At 58.7% G+C, this 20,715-nt stretch overlaps 2 protein-coding genes across 3 annotated transcripts in view; one reads left to right on the forward strand and one right to left on the reverse strand.

The window, feature by feature from the left end:
- LOC149852907 (BOLA class I histocompatibility antigen, alpha chain BL3-7-like) overlaps positions 1-20,715 on the reverse strand; it is a 622,447-nt gene that overhangs the window by 343,036 nt on the left and 258,696 nt on the right. The gene's annotated exons all lie outside the window — the stretch shown is intronic.
- LOC149852922 (major histocompatibility complex class I-related protein 1-like) lies at positions 7,142-20,598 on the forward strand. Of its 2 annotated transcripts, XM_090029347.1 has the most exons (7): positions 7,142-7,347; positions 14,439-14,699; positions 16,331-16,606; positions 16,748-17,023; positions 17,333-17,444; positions 18,812-18,873; positions 18,992-20,598. In XM_090029347.1, the coding sequence occupies exons 1-7, from the start codon at positions 7,287-7,289 to the stop codon at positions 19,000-19,002; spliced, it is 1,059 nt and encodes a 352-aa protein (XP_089885473.1). In that variant the 5' UTR covers positions 7,142-7,286; the 3' UTR covers positions 19,003-20,598. The 2 variants fall into 2 exon arrangements, with proteins under 2 accessions (XP_089885473.1, XP_089885474.1); XM_090029348.1 differs by lacking the exon at positions 18,812-18,873.

A 20,715-nucleotide genomic window follows, 5' to 3' on the forward strand; every position in this document is an offset into this window, starting at 1 on the left:
CAGGCACTTTGGAGCATGGGATGAGGATTCAAATTAATTTTAAAAAAATATAATAATAATAATAAAGTGGAGAGCAGCGACGTGATTGGAGGTCTGGGAAATGTGACTTAGGAGAAAAGGTTCAGAAACTGGGGTTGTTTAGTTTGGAGAAGAGGAGGCTGAAGCGGGATTTGATCTGTTTTCCAGTCCCTGAAGGAGGTAATTTGGAGGATGGTGATAAACTAGTGCCGATGGCCTCAGGACACAGGACTGAGACTCAAGCTGCAGCCGGGGAAACTGAGGCTGGAGATGAGGAGGACCGTCCTGCCCCTGCGGTGGAACAGGCCCCCCAAACACGCTGCACCTCTCCAATTTATGCCGTACGTCTGCTGTTTGGGTTTCCTGTGTGCCGCACGTCCTGCACTGAGTCGGTTCAGAAGGTGCAACCCGCCCCCTTCCTTTGGCCTGACTTCACACTGCCTGCAGCCCCCACCCCCGTGCTCTCGCCCTTCTCCGCTGACTTATATTTCCACCTTTCCCCTTGGTAGCCTGAAAGCAGCAGGTCTGCCTGGACACCAGTGACGCCTCCCCACTCTCTGCAGCGCGCTGGAGGACGGCTTCCCGACCAGACCTTGCAAGCACCCCCCAGCAGAAGGCAGGGCCTCCTGGCACGCTCAGTCTGGAGCGACTCGTCAGCTCTGGGCCGTGCCTCCCCCGGGTTTCTGTGCCAGCATCTCCCCACCCCTTACAGTGTCTGCCTGAGCAGCGGTATGCCTGATACCACTTGTATGTGGTGGGGCGATCCGGCAGTGCAGGAAATAGGGCTACTGCGCCCTGACTGGTGCACGCTTGTAGACCGGGATGCTTCACTGCACAGCAAACTAGTCGTCTGCACAGTAAAGCATCTCATGTGGCTGCGCCCATGGACCTGCTGCAGCTCCATCCTGGGCCCAGGGCTGCAGGGGAGAGGAGGGCATGGGTGTGACCTGCACACGGATGTCTCTGCACAAGCTGTTTGCACACGTGCCCGGCCAGCGATAGGGGTTTGTCCAGTGGGCAGTTTGCATTCCTTGCCCAGGGTCTGAGCCTCTCCGCCTTTGCACGACTCTTTTTTGGTTTCAGGTGTTTGTTCTTGTTAACACCACCACTGCAGATCCGCAGCAACAGAGTGGCAGGCACCTTTGAGGGACTCTGCCCCCCAACTTTCCCATGCTGCCTCTCTCTCTCGATATTTCTGTAACGGGGTCATCAGGCCTGCTGCCCTCGTGCAGCCTGGCTTTGCCCAGAGGAGTTTCTTCTGACCCTCCTTTAAACTGCAACTACAGTCCTCCTCAGGGCTGTCTCACATCAGATTTAGTACATGTTCACTGCCCTTACAACAAGAGCACCGTGCATCTGAGCAGCAAGGCGCAGGCCCCCGTTCCCTCTAAGCTGCGCAGCGTGCTCGGCTCTGCAGGTCCACCGGACAGTGCGGCATGCACGCGCCTGCGCGGCTTGAAGGGAGCGCTGGCACAGCCTGAGTGCGATTGCATCCCAGAAAACGGCTTTTTTTTTGCAGGAGGAGTTTCTCCTGACTGTGCTCAGTAACACGTGCTCAGCTCCGGCCCAGCTGCTCCACGGAGCTCATCCCAGTTCAAGGCTTGGGTCTGGTCCAAGGGCTGGGGCCAACACAACCCCCCGGTCGTCCATCCCAGCTCCCTGCACCACACTGGAGCCGGTGCAAGACTGCCCGTGGCAGAGAGCCGGCAGCGTCCCTGTGAGGGCACGGCCCATCCGGCTGTGCCCATTTCCACGCGCTCCCCTGGCAGCCTGCCCCTTGCCCATGTCTCCTGCGCGGGCTGCCAGCTGAGCCAGGGCCCTCTTTCCGTCCCAGGCGTGGGTAGCGCCGAGCCCTTGCCGGTTTGGTCCGTCGCTGTGGCTCTGAGACAATCAGACTATCGATACACCTTCGTAACCTTGATGTCCCTTCTCCTACCCCAGGGCCGCACCACCTGGACGCCCGGTCCCTGGGCCAGAGGAGGAGGACGGGACCCACACCTGCGTCACGACTGCGACGCTGGACGACTTCGTGGTTGCCAGCTCCCGCAGCGACACCCAGGAGGCCAGGCGCCCCCAGCGGGGTGAGGCGGCTGCGGGCGATGATGACTGTGTGCGGGGACTGGCCCGCGGGTCCCAGCGGGACGAGCAAGGGTCCGAAGTTCACGTAAAGAGCTGGGTGAAGCTGTGTAACCACACGGGCGCTGAGTGCACCGGGCTTCTTCCTGGCAAACCTGTAGGCTGAAAGTGTTCACAGCTGCCGCGAAGCGCGCCCAGCTTCCCAGATCTTCCTGGCAGTCGGCAGCGAGCACAAGGGCAAGGAGCGGCGTCCGCCTGGGTGTGTGAGCTGATAACCAAGAAGTGCTGAGCAGGCTGGGAGCTCAGCCCGAAAGGAAGAGAAAACAAGGCGTTGGCTAGGAGTGGGCCTGGGCTCCTGGACCAAGCCCTGCATCCAGGCAAGCAGGTCCTTGGGCTTGTGCTCGTTACATGCAGGGCCTGAGAAGTTCCTCCCGCGGTGCTGGGGATGGAGGCAAAGAAATCCTGGAGGCGCTGGCAGAAATGGCCCCAAGCCCTGGGGGAGAGGGGAGTCCCCAGGGGCCGGAGAAAGGCGACACGGTGCCCGTCTTTAGCAAGGGGCCCTGGGGGATTGGAGAGCGGCAGCCGGACAGCGGTACTGGGGGTCCCTGGTGTGAATCAGGGATCTGTAATCCCCTGGAGGGGGGAGCTGAGCTCGGCAGCGGCCCGGATGGGGTGTTAGGAGCAAATCATGCCACGCCAGCTTGACTTCGCCTTGTGCCAGGGTAACCACCTTGATAAGCAAGGGGCACACAGTGGGTACAGTATACCTGGACTTTACTGAGGCTTTTGACATGGTTTCTGCTAAGGAAACTAGAGGAATCCGGGCAGGTAGCGTTGTGGTGAGATGGCCACAGGAGCGCCTGGAGAAGTGCAAGCACAGAGAGCCTACGCATGGCTTAATAGCGGCCCGGCAGCAGGAGGTTTCAACAGAGGCTCCACACAGGCCTGGGCTCTCTCCGGTGCTGTGCAGCCTGTTGTATCAATACCTCGAATGCAGAAATAAAGCACTTCCGGATCCAGGCTGCAGATGACCCAAAGCTGGAAGGACAGCCACCAGGACTAGTATTCACCAGGATAAAACAGAGAATCAGGCCCTAGACAGCAAGGGGAATTCGGGAGAGAAGAATGCCGGGCCCTGCTACACGTTCAGATGAAAGCTGGATAGGAACCAGCTACAAAGTTGTTACATGTTTTCAAGCACGTGGTAGCTGGTTTCCTCTTTTTAGAGCTGGATGGATGGTCCTGTGGTGTGATAATAACTTTGAATGTGTGGCCAGTGTAAGTTTGTGTGATGACCTAGTTCACTGAACTAGCACCCCCATTGCCAGCCACGTGAAGGGGCCGGGCAGCTCCCGTGGGTGGCACCGGGGTGAGGAGGGCCCTGAGCCTGCCCCTAACTAAACGGGAAAAGGCAATGTAAGTGTAAAGGCAAGCTTTGGTGGCTGGTGAGACCCGCTGGCAAACGGGGCTGGGACAGAGGCCAGCCTGCCCCTCCTGCTGCTGCCGACGGGCTGAGCGTGGCTCTCAGGAGCGGGAGCTCCTTGCAGCGAGGCTGCCTGAGTCTGCAGACAGCCTGAGCCGATTGCTCTGGGGTAACTGCCATGTGATCCATGCCCTGCGCCCTTGGTCTGTGCCGCTGGCTGGGCACCGGTGTTGTGCTGTTAGGACACGGCCTACGGGTCAACCTGGGGCACTGTCTGCTCTTGGGCATATCGGGAGGATTAGCCCCGGCCCCACTTCCTCCGCAGGGATGAGTGTTTCTCTCTGCTTGGCTCCCAGGCCTCCCCCAGCCCCTCTGCACTCCAGCGAGCAGCGAGTAACGTCATGGCCCCACGTCGCAGGGGTAGGGGTGGGCTCCTTGTCTTGCTGGGACTGCGTCGGCCATTGCTGCTGCTAAATAACGTTTCCCCGTTGGCAGCCGAGAGCTGAGATGAATCCAAATTGGCTTCTCATCAGGGACAGCAGCCAGAACAAACCAGGGAGCGAAGGGGCCGGGGACGTGGGCTGTGGGAGTTTCCCCGACGCAGAGCAGGTCGAGGGGTTCCCGTGGCAGGCGGGGCTGTGGCTCCGCGCCTGGGCCTGGTGCCCGTGGAAAAGGGTGACTGCTTGGAAATCACCGGCGCTCCTGCCCCCGGGCCGCGGGTGCAGCTGGCAGAGGGCCCCGGGCCCGGGGCGGGAGCTGGAGCCGGGAGGCCTGGGCTCTCTGCCCAGCTCCCGCCCGAGGGCCGTGTTGCTGCTGGGGGCAATGCGGGGAGCTGGGGCTCCTGGGCCGTTCCCGGGGTCTGGGGGGAGAGGAGGGACCAGGCGTCAGGGCCGGGCCGGGGAAGGGCGGCTGTGAGCCGGGACACTGGGGGTCTCCCCTGGTGCGGCAGGGAGTCGGGCCCAGTGGTCAGAGCAGGGGAAAGGGCTGCACTCAGGCTCCCGGGCTGTCTGCCCGGCTCCGGGGGGGCTATGCCGAGGCTGCCCAGGACCCCCGACTCTGGGGCTTTGTCCCAGGCACTGGGCGGGGGCCAGGTCTAGTGTTCAGAGCAGGGGGTGTTGGACTCGGGACTCCCCCCCACCCCCACCCCAGCAGCCTCCGTGGCCCCACACAGCCCGTGCGGGGCATGGCGCTGCCCCCAGCACCCTTCGGAGGTGGGAGGGGGTCGAAAAAGCCCTGAGTGCACCCCAGCCATGGAGGCAGCCCGCCCGCAGGGGAACCTGCCCCCCCAGCAGCGTTGTGAAAGCAAAAGCACAGAGCGCTGGCTCCCAGCCTGGGGATTTCCAGAGCTGATCCGGACTCTGGACCCAGCATCCCCAGCCCCACCCGCCCCCTGGGCGAGGCGGATTAAGATTCACTGGGGTCCTAGGCCCAGGCCCCCCACCCATCACCTGCTCCCCCACCTGCACCTTGCCCCGCAGCCATGGGAGCAGCAGCCAGAGCAGGACGCGCTGCCCCCAGGCCATGGTCCACGCTGGAGTGAGCCTGGCAGGGAGCGGGTCAGTCTGGCGGCAGTGGCGCCTGCAAGCGCTCGGGATCAGCGCCGGGCCAGGCCTGGACCTGGCTGCGCTGGGCCCCCTGCCACGGGCAGGTCCCAGCCTGCTCCGCGCCTGGCTCTGCCCTCGTCCCTGGCAGCTCTGGCCATCCCCAGGGCTTTGGCACATTTACACCCCTGCCCTGCCTGGTACCCAGCGCCGTGACCCGCTGTGGTGTGCACGGCCAACGGCCGGTTTCGTGCACGCCGAGCTACCCCCTCCTTCCCCCCATGCTGCCCCCCGGCGTCCCAGGACCCGCCTCAGCTCGCAGTGGGGCCCTGAGCACAGACAGGCTGGGGTCTTGTCTCCCGAACACCGAACGGGGCCGGGTTCCTGGTAAGAGCTCCCTGCTCAGGGCAGGACGGACCCTGACTGAACCATGCACGCCCCGTGTCTCCAACCTGTCCTCAAACCCTGCCAGGGATGGAGACCCCCTCACGTCTCTGGGCAGCCTGTTTCAATGCTTGCCCACCTTCAAAATCACACACTGCAGTTTCTCCCCATCTCCAGCCTCAGTTTCCCCGGCTGCAGCTGCAGGCCATTGCTCCCAGTCTTGTCCCCTCCCACCACAGAGAAAAGCCCGTCTCCATCCCGTCATTGCCCTTCAAGGATCTGAAGGCCGTCGTCATATCCCCCGTCAGACCTCTCTTCTCCAGACGCAGTCACCCCCGCTCTGTCCCTAGCACCAGTCCTGCCTCCCAGCCCCTGATCCTGTCTGTCGCTCTGCACTGGACTCTCCAGTCTGCCCAGGAGGCTGCTGGCTGCGCTTGCAGCAAGAGTCACTGCTGGCTCGTGTTTAGCTCCTGGTCTGCTACCAGGTCCCGCTCTGCAGCGCTGCAACTTGGCCAGTCATCCTGCAGCCTGCATTTGTGCACGCGGTTGTTCCCTCCCGAGTGTGGGGCTTTGCACCTGTCCTTGTTGACTCACACTTGGTTGATTGCAAACCACGTCTCCAGGCCATCCAAGCCATGCTGGACCCAAACCCTGCGGCTCCACCCCGCTTGGGGTCACCTGCACGTTTCGGAGCATCCTAGAAACAGAGGGTGGGAAGGGACCTCCACAGGGCATCTAGTCCAACCCCTGAATTTGCTAAGTGCGCACCAATCCCATGATTTAGCTCATTAGTAAAGATTTCAAACCGTTGCAGACCGGGACAGACCTCTGGGGAACCCGCTTGATCCCTCCTCCCAACTGGACACTGAGCCACTGATGACAATTCAGTGCATATGATGTCTGTATTTCCTCCCGAGTATGTGTGAGAGAGAAAGAGACCCCAGCAACGTCTCTGGGAACGGTGCCCGTGGAGCTGTGCCTCAAACACTGAAAACAGCCCTCGGTAATAGCATCTCGGTTCCTGGGGGGCTGGGAGGGGTGACAAGCTGCACCACCCTGCTAGCTCAGGGCAGGGCAAGGCAACAGAAACAGCAAGGCCATTTCATTGGTTTAACTGCAGGGCAATGCACCCGGGTAAAAATAACTTCACCTCTAGTCCCGGACGCCAGGGTCCACACTAGCTGTGACCACTCAGGAAAGGACCTTGGGGTCATTGGAGGAGCTCTCTCCAAATGGCACCTTGGCCTGCCAAAAAAGCCAATAAAATGCTGGGCATCACTAAGAAGCGAACTGAAAACGAAACAGGGAAGGTTTTGCTGCTGCTATATGAATCCCCGGGGCGCCCACTCCTCGAATACTGTGCCCGGGTCTGGGCCCTGCATCTCAAACTGGGGCTGGGGATGAGGAGCACCGTGCTGCCTCTGCGGTGGGACTGGCAGCCCCAAATCTGCTGCACCTCGAGGATTCATGCTGTGCATCTCCTGCTCAGGCTTGCTGCATGCTGCACACCTCGCACGAGTTCGCTGAGAAGGTGCCAATGCCGCCTGCCCTGGGCCTGACTTCACGCTGCAGCAGCTGCCGCCTCCCTGCTCTCGCCCGTCTCAGCTGACTTGTTTTTCTGCCTTTCCCCCAGTGACTGGAAGGGGCAGGTCTGCCTAGACACAGGTGATGCCTGCACCGGGGGCTGGCTTTCCAACCGGCAGCCTGCACTCGGCGAGCAACGCCCAGCAGAAGGCAGGGCCTCCTGCCTCGCTCCGTGCAAGCGCCTCGCTCAGTGCCGGGTCTGGCCTCCCTCCCGGTTTCTGCAACAGGCCCTCTCCTCCCACAGACATCCTTCCACCGGCATGGCCTGGGCGCTTGCCCTGCAGATCTGCGGGGCGCTCCTGGCAGCGGTGGCTGCTACTGGTGAGACCTGAACAGGGGGAGGGGTGCTGGGAGCGCTGGGTGGGACAGGAGCGGGCGTCACGTGCCTGAGGACGGCAGCAGCACTGAGACGCGGCAGCTCCCACTAACAGGCCGCGTCTACATGTGCAATTAATGTGATTGAATAAACTGGTAAACTAATCCCAGCATCACTGTCTACACATGCACTTGAGCACAGTAATGTACTGTGCTGCCAGACAGCACTCGTATCTGGTGGGACTATCTGGCAGTGCAGTTAACAAATCTACTGCACCCTAGTCGCCGTGCATGTGTAGAGGGTGACGCTTTACGGAGTAGCAAACTAGTCTTCTGCACAGGAAAGCACCTTGTGTAGATGCACCCACAGACTTGCTGCAGCTGCATCCTGGGCCCGGGCTGGGGCAGAGCTGCAGGGGAGAGGAGGGCATGGCTGGGATCTGCACAGGGATATCTCTGCCCAAGCTGTTTGCACACGTGCCCTCCCATCCGTAGGAGGTTTTGTCCAGCGAGCAGCTTGCATTTCTTCCCCAGCGTCTGAACCCCCCTGCAATCAAATGGCTCTTTTTTGATGTCTGATGTTTGTTCTTCTTGACCCCACAACCGCAGAGCCACAGCGACAGTGGAGCAGGCATTTTACAGTGACTTCCATAGGTTTTATAGGCTGGAAGGGACCTCAGAAGATCATCTAGATGAGCCCCCCACCCAAAGCGCAGGAAGTCAGCTCGGGTCATAGGATCCCAGCAAGATAAGCATCCAATTTACTCTTGAAGGTGTTCAGTGTAGGTGCTTGAACCACCTCCGCTGGCAGGCTGCTCCAGACCTTGGGGGCTCGGACAGTAAAGAAATTCTTCCTTATGTCCAGCCTGAAACGGTCTTGCAGGAGTTTGTGACCGTTCAACCTCGTCATCCCTTGGGGCGCTCTGGTGAACAGACGTTCCCCCAGATCCTGGTGGTCACCCCTGATAAACTTATAGGTGGCCATCACATCACCCCTGAGCCTGCGCTTTTCCAGGCTAAAGAGTCCCATGGCTCTCAGCCTGTCGTCGTAAGATCTGTTTTCCTGACCTCTGATCATGCACGTGGCTCTCCTCTGGACTCTCTCAAGCTTCTCCACATCCTTTTTGAATTGTGGAGCCCAAAACTGGACGCAGTACTCCAGCTGTGGCCTCACCAGGGCCGAGTACAAGGGGAGAATGACGTCCCGGGATTTGCTCGAGAAGCATCTATGGATGCAAGCCAGCGTTTTGGTCGCTTTACTAGCCGCAGCATCGCACTGCAGGCTCATGTTCATCTTGTGGTCAATGATGACCCCTAAGTCTCTTTCTTCTGTAGTGCTATCCAACGTAGCACTGCCGAGCCTATAAGGTGTAACTATTTTATATTATTTAGCATATATTTTATATTTTCCCTTTTCTGTATAACTGCCGCGCGGCACTCTCACATTTATGTAACCTTGAAGTCGACTGTTAATCAAAATGAGCGCTTTGTACTTTTCTCCACTGACATTAAGCTACACATGTGCATTCTGTAAATTTCGTTTCTTATCTAAAAGTGTCATTTCTACAGAAATGAAACTTATGTAGAAAATCTGCCTAGCAATTATTATGTAAAAGAAAATTATCCTATCTCTGTATATTATAGTTAGTGTCATAGAGGCAGTCCAACGAACATCTATAAAAGAGGCAAAAAAGCAGGAAGCAGCAGAGACGACAACTGGAAAACTCTGTGGGCCTGATCACCCCGCAGACCGGTTCTCAGCCTCCCCGCCTGGACGTACCCCAGTGAAGACAAAGGCCTCGGAAATCCGACAACTAACAACGATTCACCATGTTACAGTATTGCACTGTATTTCCCATTCATGAGCTGTTGACCAGTTCTGGGACTACGGGCCGGCAGCCGCACCTAGCTTTGGACTAGCTCCACTGTTGGAGAGCAAGGGCTGGCTCTGGAACCTCGTGAACCAGTGGATATCCTATAGATTAAGAGACACTAACTACTTACTCTAAGTCGTCTGCTTGTGCCAACTCGGCGAACCTCGAGGGTGGCTAAGAGCTACCTCAATCCCGCCCCACAAGCCGCGTGCTCGCACAACTCCGCAAAGCCCGCGGCTCCCCTAAGCGGTGCCGGAGCCGCTAGCCCGGCATTTCGCCACATAAGGATGCTGCAGGTTTTTCCTCCCAAGGTGGAGAACCTTACATTTTTCGGTGTTAAACACCATCAGGTTCTCGTCTGCCCGTTTGCTGAGCTTCTCCAGGTCAGCCTGGATCACCCGCCTCTCTCCTGGCGTGGATGCTTTGCCCCAAAGTTTGGCGTCATCGGCGAACTTGGCTAGTCCACTCCTGACTCCAATGTCCACATCGTTAATGAAGATGTTGAACAGTATGGGTCCAAAGACAGAGCCTTGAGGGACCCCACGGGTCACAGGGCACCATGATGAGTGACTGCCATCAATCACTACCCTCTGGGTCCGACCACGGAGCCAATTTCCCAGCCAGCGGATCCTGGTGGACCCAAGGCCGCAATTGGCCAGTTTAGCCAAGACGTGATCATGGGATACCAGATCAAAGCTTTTTTGAAGTCAAGATATATGACATCAATCTCTTCTCCCTGGTCCAGGTGATAGGTCACCTAGTCGTAGAAGGAAAAGAGATTGGTCAAACAAGACCTACCCGCAACAAACCCGTGCTGGCTATCCCTTAGGATGTTAGCCTGGGCCAGTCCCTCAAGGATGGCCTCCTTAATAAACTTTTCTAAGATCTTCCCCAGGATAGAAGTCAGCCTAATGGGCCTGTAGTTAGCCGGATCCACTCTTCTCCCTTTCTTGAAGATTGGCACCACATTGGCCTTCTTCCAGTCTTCGGGCACTACACCAGAGCGCCAGGAGCTCTCAAAGACCCGTGCCAGGGGCTGGGCTATGACGCTCGCCAGCTCCTTGAGTGCCCTGGGGTGCAGGTTGTCAGGGCCAGCTGACTTGAAGGTATCCAGCTTGTCAAGGTGTTCCTTCACGAGGTCAGCATTGATGGAGGGTAGGGGATCCCCCTCACCCGGATCTCCCTGTCCCACAGCAGGCATGGGCGTCCCATGGGACTGATGAAAGACTGACGCAAAGTACCTATTTAATAGGTTGGCTTTTTCCTGGGCGTCAGTTGTCAGTTGCCCCATCTGGTTTAGCAGGGGTCCAACGTTGCCCTTGCTTTTCCTCCGGCTCCCCACATATCTGAAAAAGGTCTTTTTGTTGTCCTTGATGCCTGAAGCTAGTTGGAGTTCAGTTGCAGCCTTGGCTTTCCTGGTTTGCTCCCTGCAGGACTGGACCAGCGTGGAGTAATTCTCCTTGGAGGTGAATCCCGTCCTCCATCCTTTGTAAGCTTTCCTTTTTAGCCGCAGTAGGTCCGCTAGGTCTCTGGAGAGCCAGGGGGGCTGCTGTGCCTTCTTGCTGCCTTTCCTCCATGTTGGAATAGATTTAGCTTGTGCATTGAGCATCGCTTCCTTGAGAAGCAACCACTCTTCTTGAACTCCCATCTCCCTGGGGTCATGGTCCCTGAGGGCCTGCCCGACTAGCCTCTTGAGCTTGTCAAATTTGGCTTTTCTGAAGTCAAGGACTTCTGTGTTGCTGACTGACTTGCCAGCTTTACGGCGGATGGTGAATGTGATCAGCTCGTGGTCGCTGTCACCCAGCTTCCCATCAATCACTAGGTCGCCGATTAGGTCGTCCCCTGTAGCCAGTACCAGGTCGAGCAGCGCTTTGCCTCTCGTTGGCCCATAGACTTCTTGAGTCAGGTAGAGGTCATCCACGCACGAGAGAAAGCTTTGCGACCGCTCACATTTAGCTGAGTGATCTTCCCACGAGATGTCCGGGTAATTGAAGTCACCCATGACAACCAAGGTCCTGGAGCAAGCGGCCTCAGTCAGTTCCCGGGCGAACTCCTGGTCAAGCTCAGGACTTTGAGTGGGAGGTCTGTAGTAGACTCCCACCGTTGTGTCCCCTGTGCCGTATTCCCCATGAATTTTTACCCAGAGGGTCTTTAGCTGTCCATGCTGGTTGCCAACATCAGCTTGCAGGGACATGTAGCTTTCCTTCACATAGAGAGATACACCCCCGCCCCTTTTGCCAACACGATCCCTCCTGTACAGGGTATAGCCCTCTATCCCCGTGGTCCAGTCATGGGTGGAGTCCCACCAGGTCTCTGTTATCCCAATGACATCGTATTTCTTTGCACTGAGCAGGAGGACGAGCTCGTCCTGCTTGTTGCCCAGGCTCCTGGCATTAGTGTACAGGCAGGCAAGTGTGCCCTTGGGGGCTCTTGCCTTGCCCACAGATTGTGCCAGGGCTGGGGCAGGGGTGGACTCCCTTAAGTGCCTTGGCCTGCTGGCTTTGCAAGGGTCGCTCAGCGGGCCAGCAGAGGCAGTCGTCCCCCCATCCCCCAGCGGGCTTAGTTTAAAGCCCGGTGGAGCAGGTCAGCCTGCCTGGCTGAGAAGAGCCTCCTCCCCAGGGGAGAGAGGTGGAGGCCATCTCTTCCCAGCAGCTCGCTGCCTCTCTCGCCAAAGAGCGGGCTGTGGTCGTGGAAGCCAAAGCCTTCCCGGTGACACCAGCGCCGCAGTCTTTGGTTCACCGCGTGGATCCTCCTCTCCCTCCTCAGCCCATAGCCCGAGACTGGGAGGATCGACAAAAACACCGCCTGAGCTCCCAGACCCCTAAGCCCCGCTCCCAACTCCCTGTAGCGCCTCATGACCTGGCCGGGGGTGCTGTGAGCCGTGTCATTGGTGCCCACGTGAATAAGGAGCGTGGGGTAGTGGTCCGTGGGCCGGAGGAGCTGCGGGATCCTCTCCACAATGTCTCGGATGCGGGCCCCCGGGAAGCAGCAGATTTTCCGGGCTAAGGGGTCGGGGCGGCAGATTGCCCCCTCGGTCCCCGCAGGATGGAGTCTCCCACAACAAACACCTTTCGCTTTGTCTTGGGGAGAGCGGGGGCAGTAGCTGCGGTTGAGCCTGGGTTGCCTGCGGGAGCCGGCCACTGAGCAGGCTCTGCCGGGGCTGCAAGAGGTGCGAACCTGTTGCTAAGCTGCAGCGGGGCAGTGGCCTTGGTGCGGCGGGCCTTGAGGCCCTTGACCACCTCGGTCCATGCCCCTGACTGGGCAGAGCGGGAGGTCCCAGAGTCCTCCTTAGTCGCGGAGGGAGACGGTGCTCTCCCCTGCGGCTCCCGGGGGAGAAGGGCCTGGCAGGAGGAGTCTGTCTCCTGCTCGCAGTCCCTGATGGCACCCAGTCTCTGGACTGTGGCCTGGAGCTCCTCCTGCCGGCACGCTTGAGACCCCAAAAGGGAGCAGACCCCACACGGGGAGGTGGCCATGCTCCTGGGCCCCAGAGCCTGAAAAAGGGACAGGCAGCCCCGCAGCCAAGAGCCAGGGGCTCTGTCTGCGTGGAGCCCGGGACCATGGGCCCCGTCTGGGCGGCCGTTTCTGAGGTGCCCGATGGGGGGGCCGCAGAGCCCGAGGGGACCCGAGGGGTGTGGCGCGTGCCCATCCGTGTCATGCCTCTGGTAGGCTGGCTACGGCTGGGCTGACTACCCTGCGGGGCTCGCAGGCAGGGTCTCGGGCTGTCCCGCGCCAACTCTGTGCTAACTCATGCGCCAGCAGGCAAGTGCCTGTCTGTGCAGCCTGGTCGCGGCTCCCTGGGGGCTGGGCATAGTAGGGGTCTGGGCAAGGACTTGACCAGCCGGCTCCACGCGGCCGCCTCGCACTCAGAGAGGGGTTAACTCCTTCCCACCATGAGTCCCGCTTGCCTCCGGCTGTGCTGGGGGTCGGCAGGGGGCTCTGCGGCTGTTGCGGGGTGTCTGGGGGGCTTCGGGGGAGTGGGGGCGCGACAGACTTTCACCCGCGCATCTCTCGCCGCTCTGGAGATTTGCCGCCTCTTCCTGTGCACGCGCAGCCTGGCTTCGCCCAGAGGGGCTCTTCAGACCTTCCTGCAAACTGCAACCACAGTCCGTACTCAGGGCTGTGTCTCAGGTCACACTGAGCCCATGTTACCTGCCCTTACAGCAGGAACATCCGTGCATTGGAGCAGCAGGGCACAGGCTGATAGAGAGGAGTTTCTGCTGGAGGGGTCTTTCCCAATTGTGCTCTGTAACTTGTTCAGCTCCAGCCCGCCTACTCCACAGATGTCACCCAAGGTCAAGGCTTAGACCCAGTGCAGGGCTGGGGCAGACTAAACCCCCACTGGTCAGTCCCAGCTCCCGACGCCATGCTGGAGGCCGTGCAAACTGCTCGTGGTAGAGAGCCGGCTCACCCTGGCACACAAGGGGCAGGCGCCTCCAGGCCGGGCGTGGGACAGAGAGGGCACTGGCTCTAGGCACGGGGCTTCACGTCCTCATCAGCAGGTGTATACCTGTGCTCTCTCATAGCCTCCAGCTTTGACTTCCAGTGGGAGGATCTCGGCCACAAACCCACTTCGTGGAAATGGGAGACACCTCCCGAGCTTGGTTCTGCGGCAGTACAGCGAAACTTGGGGGCATCTGGACCCCCAGCCTTTGGGCTTTGGCCTGCATATAAGATGCTCGTCAAAGGATTTGGAAGTATCCGGAGCCCCAGGCAGGACTGGAAGATGCTTCCAGTAGCAGGGTCACATACAGTTTTTGAATGATTCACACAGATTTGGAACAGATTTGGCTGATTTGACTTGGGACAGGAAAAAAATTTTCTTAAAAAAACACAACCTCCCCCCAAAACACCCTGCTCTCTCTGGGGTCTTAACTGGGCAGGGGCACTTCCTGAGCAGCTAACCTGCCTGCAGCTGGGCTCCTGCCACAGGCTGTCTGCTCCATCTAATACATCCAGCCTGCGCTGTCCCAGCTTCCTTGTGAAGGCACTGCCCATCAGGCTGGATTATAGCATCGCCCACCGCTCCCCTGGCAGTCTGCCCCTTGTCCCATCTTGTCTGTGCTGGTTGTGAGCTCAGCCAGGCACCCTCTTCCCATCCATGTCTGTGTAGCTCTGAGCCACTGAAGGCTTCTTCTGTTGTTGCAGCTCTTAGACAATCAGACAGTACGGTGTGCAATGCAGTGTACACCATGTCAGCCCGTGATGTCTCCTCTGTCCTGCCAGGGCCGCACCACCTGGCCATCCTGGTCACTGGAACAGAGGAGGAAAACGGGACACACGCCTACTTCATGATTGCCAAGCTGGACGACTTTGTGGTTGCCGACTACCGCAGCAACAACCAGGAGGTCAGACCCACCCAGCCGTGGGTGAAGCGGGCTGTGGGCAGCGACTACATGCGGGAACTGACCCACAAGTTCCAGCGGTACGAGAAAGGGTCCAAAGTTCACATCAAGAGCTGGATGAACCTGTATAACCACACAGACGGTGCGTGCACCACACTTGTTCTTGACATACCAGTACACTGCAAGTGTGCACTGCTGCTGTCAGGTGCATCCAGTTTCTCAGCTGTTCCTGGAAGCTGATAGAAAGCACAAGGGCTAGGAGACTTGTGTGCTTGCAGCTGCAACCGCCTGGGCAGGGAACCAAGGATGCTGAGCGGGCTGGAAGCTCAGCCCTGGAAGAAAGGGAAAATAAGGCTTTGGCTAGAAGTAGGACTGGGCTCCTGAACTAAGCCCTGCATCCAGGCAAGCAGGTCCTTGGGCTTGTGCTCTTTACATGCAGGGCATGAGAAATTCCTCCCGCGGTGCTGGGGATGGAAGCAAAGAAATCCTGGAGGCGCTGGCAGAAATGGCCCCAAGCCCTGGGGGAGAGGGGAGTCCCCAGGGGCCGGAGAAAGGCGACACGGTGCCCGTCTTTAGCAAGTGGCCCTGGGGGATTGGAGAGCGGCAGCCGGACAGCGGTACTGGGGGTCCCTGGTGTGAATCAGGGATCTGTAATCCCCTGGAGGAGGGAGCTGAGCTCGGCAGCGGCCCGCATGGGGTGTTAGGAGCAAATCATGCCAAGCCAGCTTGACTTCCCCTTTTGCCAGGGTAACCACCTTGATAAGCAAGGGGCACACAGTGGGTACAGTATACCTGGACTTTACTGAGGCTTTTGATGTTGCATTCTTCTGAGAGAAGTAGAGAAATAAGGGCAGGCAGCACTGCAGTGGGATGGCCATGTGAGTGCCTCAATAAGTGCAAGCAAAGAAAGCCTATGCATGGATCACTACCAGCCCAGGAGCAGGTTTCAATGGGGGTCCACACAGGCCTCGGCTGTCTCTGGTGCTGTGCAGCATGTTGTATCAATAAGCTCCAATGCAGAAATAAAGCACTTCCTGATCCAGTTTGCAGATGACCCAAAGCTGGGAGAGACAGCAGATAATTCGCATTGTTAAACCAGAGAATTGGGCCCTAGAAAGCAAATGAAATTCAGCAGAGAAGAATGCCGGGGCCCTGCTTCACCTTTAAATGAAAGCTGGATAGAAACTGGATATAAAGTTGTTATACATTTTCAGGCACTAACAGGGTCTTTTTAGAGTTGGAGGGACATTTCCATGGTGCGATTATTACTATGCAATTGTGGCCAGCCTACGTTTATTTTGCAATGAGCTAGTTAATAGTAAGATAATGACTTTGCACATGGCGATGGTCTTTATTGTCCCATTAACCAGCTAATTGCATAATATTAGGTGGGGGTTATATTGGCTATAACAGGCTGGGACTCTGCCCTTTGGGAAGGAGAAGGCGGAGAGGGGGAGAGGATGAGCTGTCCCATGATGGAGGGTGTGGACCAACAACAAGACGAGTAACCCGTGGTGGGGGCCTCAGGCGCTGTGCCATGGGCAGGGAACCCAAGCGCGCGCGCTGGCTGGGGGTAGCTGGCCAGGCGGTAGCACAGCCAAGAAGTAACCGGGGGTGCAGTGGATCCCATGGAGGTGGGTGTAGCTGGGACACGATGTTAATGCCCCCGGGTGCCGCTCTCACACATCGGCCGCTGGCTGGATGCTCCGTCCTGCTGGAGAGCAGCGTACGAGATGGGAGGTTGGCGCGGGCTGACCAGATGCTTCTGTGCAGGCCTCCACGTTGAGCAGGTCCACGTGGGCTGCTCTCTCAGCGGTGACGTTTTGGGGGACCAGAAGTTCCAGTACGCCTACGACGGGGAGGATTTCATCAGCTTTGACATCCAGCGGCAAACATGGGTGGCGGCTGTGCCCGTGGCATTTGCCCAGAAGCTACTGTGGGAGAATCATAAGGCCTGGACCCAATATGTGCAGTGGTACCTGGAGGAGAGGTGTCTGCAAACCCTGAAGAGCTTGCTGCAGGAGGGAAAGGCCATCTTGGCCCAGAGGGGTGAGTGACTGGTCCCAGTGACACAGGCACGGGGCTTCTAGTGCACAACAGGCCTTGCACACATAGGGGCCGTGTGCTGCTCTCTGAGGTGTCCTGGGCCCAGGCTTGTTGCTAACTCCATGTTCCCCTTCCTCCCCACAGTCTCCCCCAAGGTGTCGGTGTCCCGCAGAGATGCCCCCGATGGCTCAGCCACCCTGTCCTGCCACGTGAGGGACTTTTATCCACGTCCCATCCATGTCTCGTGGGTGCAGGAGGGAGGGGAGATCCTCCCAGAGACCTTCACCAGTGGGATCCTGCCCACTGGCAACCACACCTTCTACACGTGGACGTCCCTGGAGCTCGGCCCCACATCCACCGTGCAGCGCTGCGCCTGCCGGGTGGAGCACAGCAGCCTGCCGGAGCCCTCGCTCACCTGGGGTGAGGGCTGTGGGGGGGACACTGGGTGGGGAGCCCCTCTCTGGGAGCTGGGGAGGGACCAGCCGCAGAGAGGGGCCTCAGGCATCCCTGCCCATGGGCAGCATTCATGGCTCTAGCCCAGGCTCTGCTGCGATTAAGGTGCACGGCTCAGTCTGGGGAGTGTCCCATGGCATGGGGTTTCACACGCCAACAAGTTCACGTTCAGGATGGTGGAGGCTGAGCAGCAGTGGTCCATCATCCTGTCCCCGGAAGGTGCATCCCTGGTGCGTGGTGCCCGAAATAACTGCTGCCCGCTTTTCCACCCTGCAGTCTCTGACAAGACGGACACCCTGTCCCCCTGGGTCCTGGCTGTCATCATCGTGGCTGGGGGTATGATCCTGGTTGTCGCTGTCCTGGGCTGTGCCATCATCAGGAGGAAAAAGTAAGGAAGAGGGTCCTCATGACAGCGAGGGAATAGGCAGCAGAAGAGGGAGGAACAGTGTACCAGCAGGGCACAGGGCCTATCTGGGGGGAGCCGGGGCATCCGGCCGTCATTGCAGCCACCCCCAACAGCAGCGAGAGCCCAGGCAGCCTCCAGCACCGACCCGCAGCTCCCTCGCGGTCTGCGCCTTTGGCCGCCACGGGGAGTTGGGTGCAGACGAGCAGACAAGTCACAGCATGGCGGTCCTAGAAGGGCTCCGCTCAGGGACCTCACGTGGAGCCCTTCTAGGAATCTCTGGCCCACAGCTTGCCTCTCCTTGTCAGCCATGTGAAGGGGACTATTTGATGTCCTCTGTTGACGCGGTGATGTCCGCTAGTCTATGTGGGCTGCCAGTGGTACACATGGACCCTGCACCCCTGATGGGGTTTGGAGATGGATCAGATGTTAACACCCCGACGGGGTGGCTCCCAGCTGGTCGCTGCTGTCGCTGCTGTTGCGGGAGACAACCAGCATCAGATGACATCAGATGACATCAATAAGAAAAAGTAGTGGACAGGGATCCAATGATGTTCGGCGCTGCTGATGGTTCACAGTTTAAAAAGGCTAAAAAACTTAAAAAGTTAAAAGCCTAAAACCACGAGGGGTGGGGGCCGCCACTGGGTAGGGCGACCAGCGCCTTAAAAACATCAATAAATTATGGGGGGCAACAAAAGAGAAAACAGGGTGTGCTCGTGTGGGTCATAGGTTCAAAACGAGTGCTCTCCCGGGGGACACCGAGCAGACCCCGGACAGTGCCCACCGGCTCACAAACTGGGGAAGCTCGCCGGCGGCCACTGCCCGGTGGTACTCCGCCCGGAGACACGCGCAAACGACACCGAGGAAAAATGCCCCAAGGGCGCCGGGAGCCTTCCCGCCCAAAGCCTCCCGCCTGGACCGCCAGACGATAAGCTTGGCCAAAAGCAGGGGGCAGCTCCTGTGGGTGGCAGGAGGGTGAGGACGGCCTTCAGGGCCTTAACTGCGGGGACAGACGTAGCCTAAATTCCTGCCCGGTGGCTGGGGTGAGAGCCGCTGGCAAATGAGGCCGGGCCAGGGGCCAGCCCACCCCCACCTGCTACAGCAGACGGGCTGCGCCGTGGCGCTAAGAGGTGGGAGCTCCTTGCAGCGAGGCTGCCTGAGTCTGCAGAGCGCCTGAGCTGATCGCTCCGGGTCAGGTCCCATGTGCCCCACACCCTGTGCCCTGGGCCTGTGCCACTGGCTGGGGCACCGGGGGCTCTGTTTTTGGGACACTGTCAGTGGGTGAACCTGGGGCATTGACTGCCCTTGGACACATCAGGGAGGAATAGCCCCTCTCCCCTCTTCATCTACAGCGATGGACCTTTCTCTGCCTGGCTTTCAGGCATCGCCCGATCCGGCTACACTCCACCGGGAAGTGAGTAACATCCTGGTCCCATATCCCAGGACATTTGGGGTAGGGGGCAGGGGACCCTTGTCTTGCTGACACCCTGTGGGCCATCACCACCTCTAAATTATGTTTCCTCTATTGGCAGCCAAGAGCTGAGATGATTGCAAGTCAGGCTTCTCATCGGGGCGGCCACCGAAAACCAGGGCCGCCCCGGCTTGAGGCAGCAGGACTGCAGACCCGACACTGGTCCCTGTGCCTGGAGAGGACCCTGTCTCCACGTCTCGGGCTCTTGCATTTCAGAAGGTTGTGTTTGTCCTGCTGCTTGTCTGTCCCTGGCCACGGGTTACCTGAGCTGTCTCCAAGCAGGCGCCTGCCTCTGGCTCTCCCCAGTTACTTATTATTTATTCATGGACATGCCCCTTTTCCTGAAAAGCAGCATGCCTCCAGGTTTTATTTTCCTCTGAAGACAGCAGATGGGTGGTGATAGGACCACAGGATGATAGGTTCCTAGGAAAGTTGGGACCTCCTGGGGTCACGTCTAGTCCAGCCCTGCAGGCTGCAGACGTGGCCAGTGGCTCACAGACCGCACGGGGCAGTACTCACTAGCAAAGCCTGAGGTACGGATGATGTGCGCTTATGCTGGCTGGTTCAGTCCATTCCCAGGGGCGACATGTAGGGGGTACACGGGGGTGCACGTACTCCCCCTGAGAGCGCTGGTGCACACCCTGTCAGGCCGTGCTCCCCGCTTACATGACCGGGGGGGAGAGACGGCAGCGCCAGTGCCCCTCTGCAAGCGCTGGCCAGAACGCAGCAGTGGTTGATGCGGCTGCGGCACTCCCAGAAGTGGCTGAGTGTGACTGGCCATGAGGGACCTCCCCTCCCTCCCCACCCCGGTCGCTGACTGGTCACTGGGGTGGCACGTGCCCCCCCGACTGAGATGGCACCAGTCACCCATGTCCATTCCCAAAGTCTCACTGAAAGAAAAATGTGAGTAACAGAATATTTATTTAAATGAGCCACAGATAGATCTGGGGTGCATACGGGGGGATCTGGGCAGGACCTCTGCAAAGCCAAGGCAACATGTTGCCAGGATGCAGGCCAGCTTCCTCCTCTCTCCAGTATCCCACCCGGCTGGTAGAGGTAAAAATGTTTCTTGTGCTGGTGGAGGGAGCCGGAGAGGCACAGACACAAGTGCTTATTCTTATGTCCAAGAAAAGCTTGGATATATAGACCTGCCTCTGTCCAGTCCCATACCTGGAGCTTGTGGGCATCATGCCTTGCTCCCTTGCAGACAGTTTGAGAGACACGGTCTGAGAGCTGGAGAGTCTGGAAGGCCAATAGGTCACCCTGAGTGTAATAGAGCAACATGGATTATGGTCATTATTGTTGTTGTTGGGACTGTTGCTTGGTTGTCCCTTGGAATAAATACCCCTTTCCCCCATCAGTGTGTGCGAGTCAGTTTGGCTTAGGGATTCGGCCAACTATTCTAGGATTTGGTAGACACCTGTGCCCACACCTGCCCCAATTCTTACTTGTTGATTTGGTTTCTCAGCCAACAGATTGGCCATCCGGGTGGAACCCGGTTTGCTTAATTTGACTTGCTGCTCAACACAGAGAAGGGCAACCCAAATGATGAGGAGCCTGGAGCAGTCTCCAAGCCAGGAGAGACTATAAAAGGCTGGGACGCTGCCCTTTGGGGAGGAGAGGGGGAGAGGACGAGCTCTGTCACATGGTGGAGGGTGAGGACCAAGTGAGCAGGGACCTGCTGCTCCCCAAGCCCCAGAAGACTAGAATCAGGGGGCAGCTGCAGCAATGAGGTGGCAACAGATTTAAAATGAAGAAGAGAAAGGACATTGTGATATCACATGT

The sequence above is a fragment of the Crocodylus siamensis genome, chromosome 15 (genome assembly GCF_052110815.1).
Source record: "Crocodylus siamensis isolate JL-2025a chromosome 15, ASM5211081v1, whole genome shotgun sequence".
Classification (NCBI taxonomy): Eukaryota; Metazoa; Chordata; order Crocodylia; family Crocodylidae; genus Crocodylus; species Crocodylus siamensis.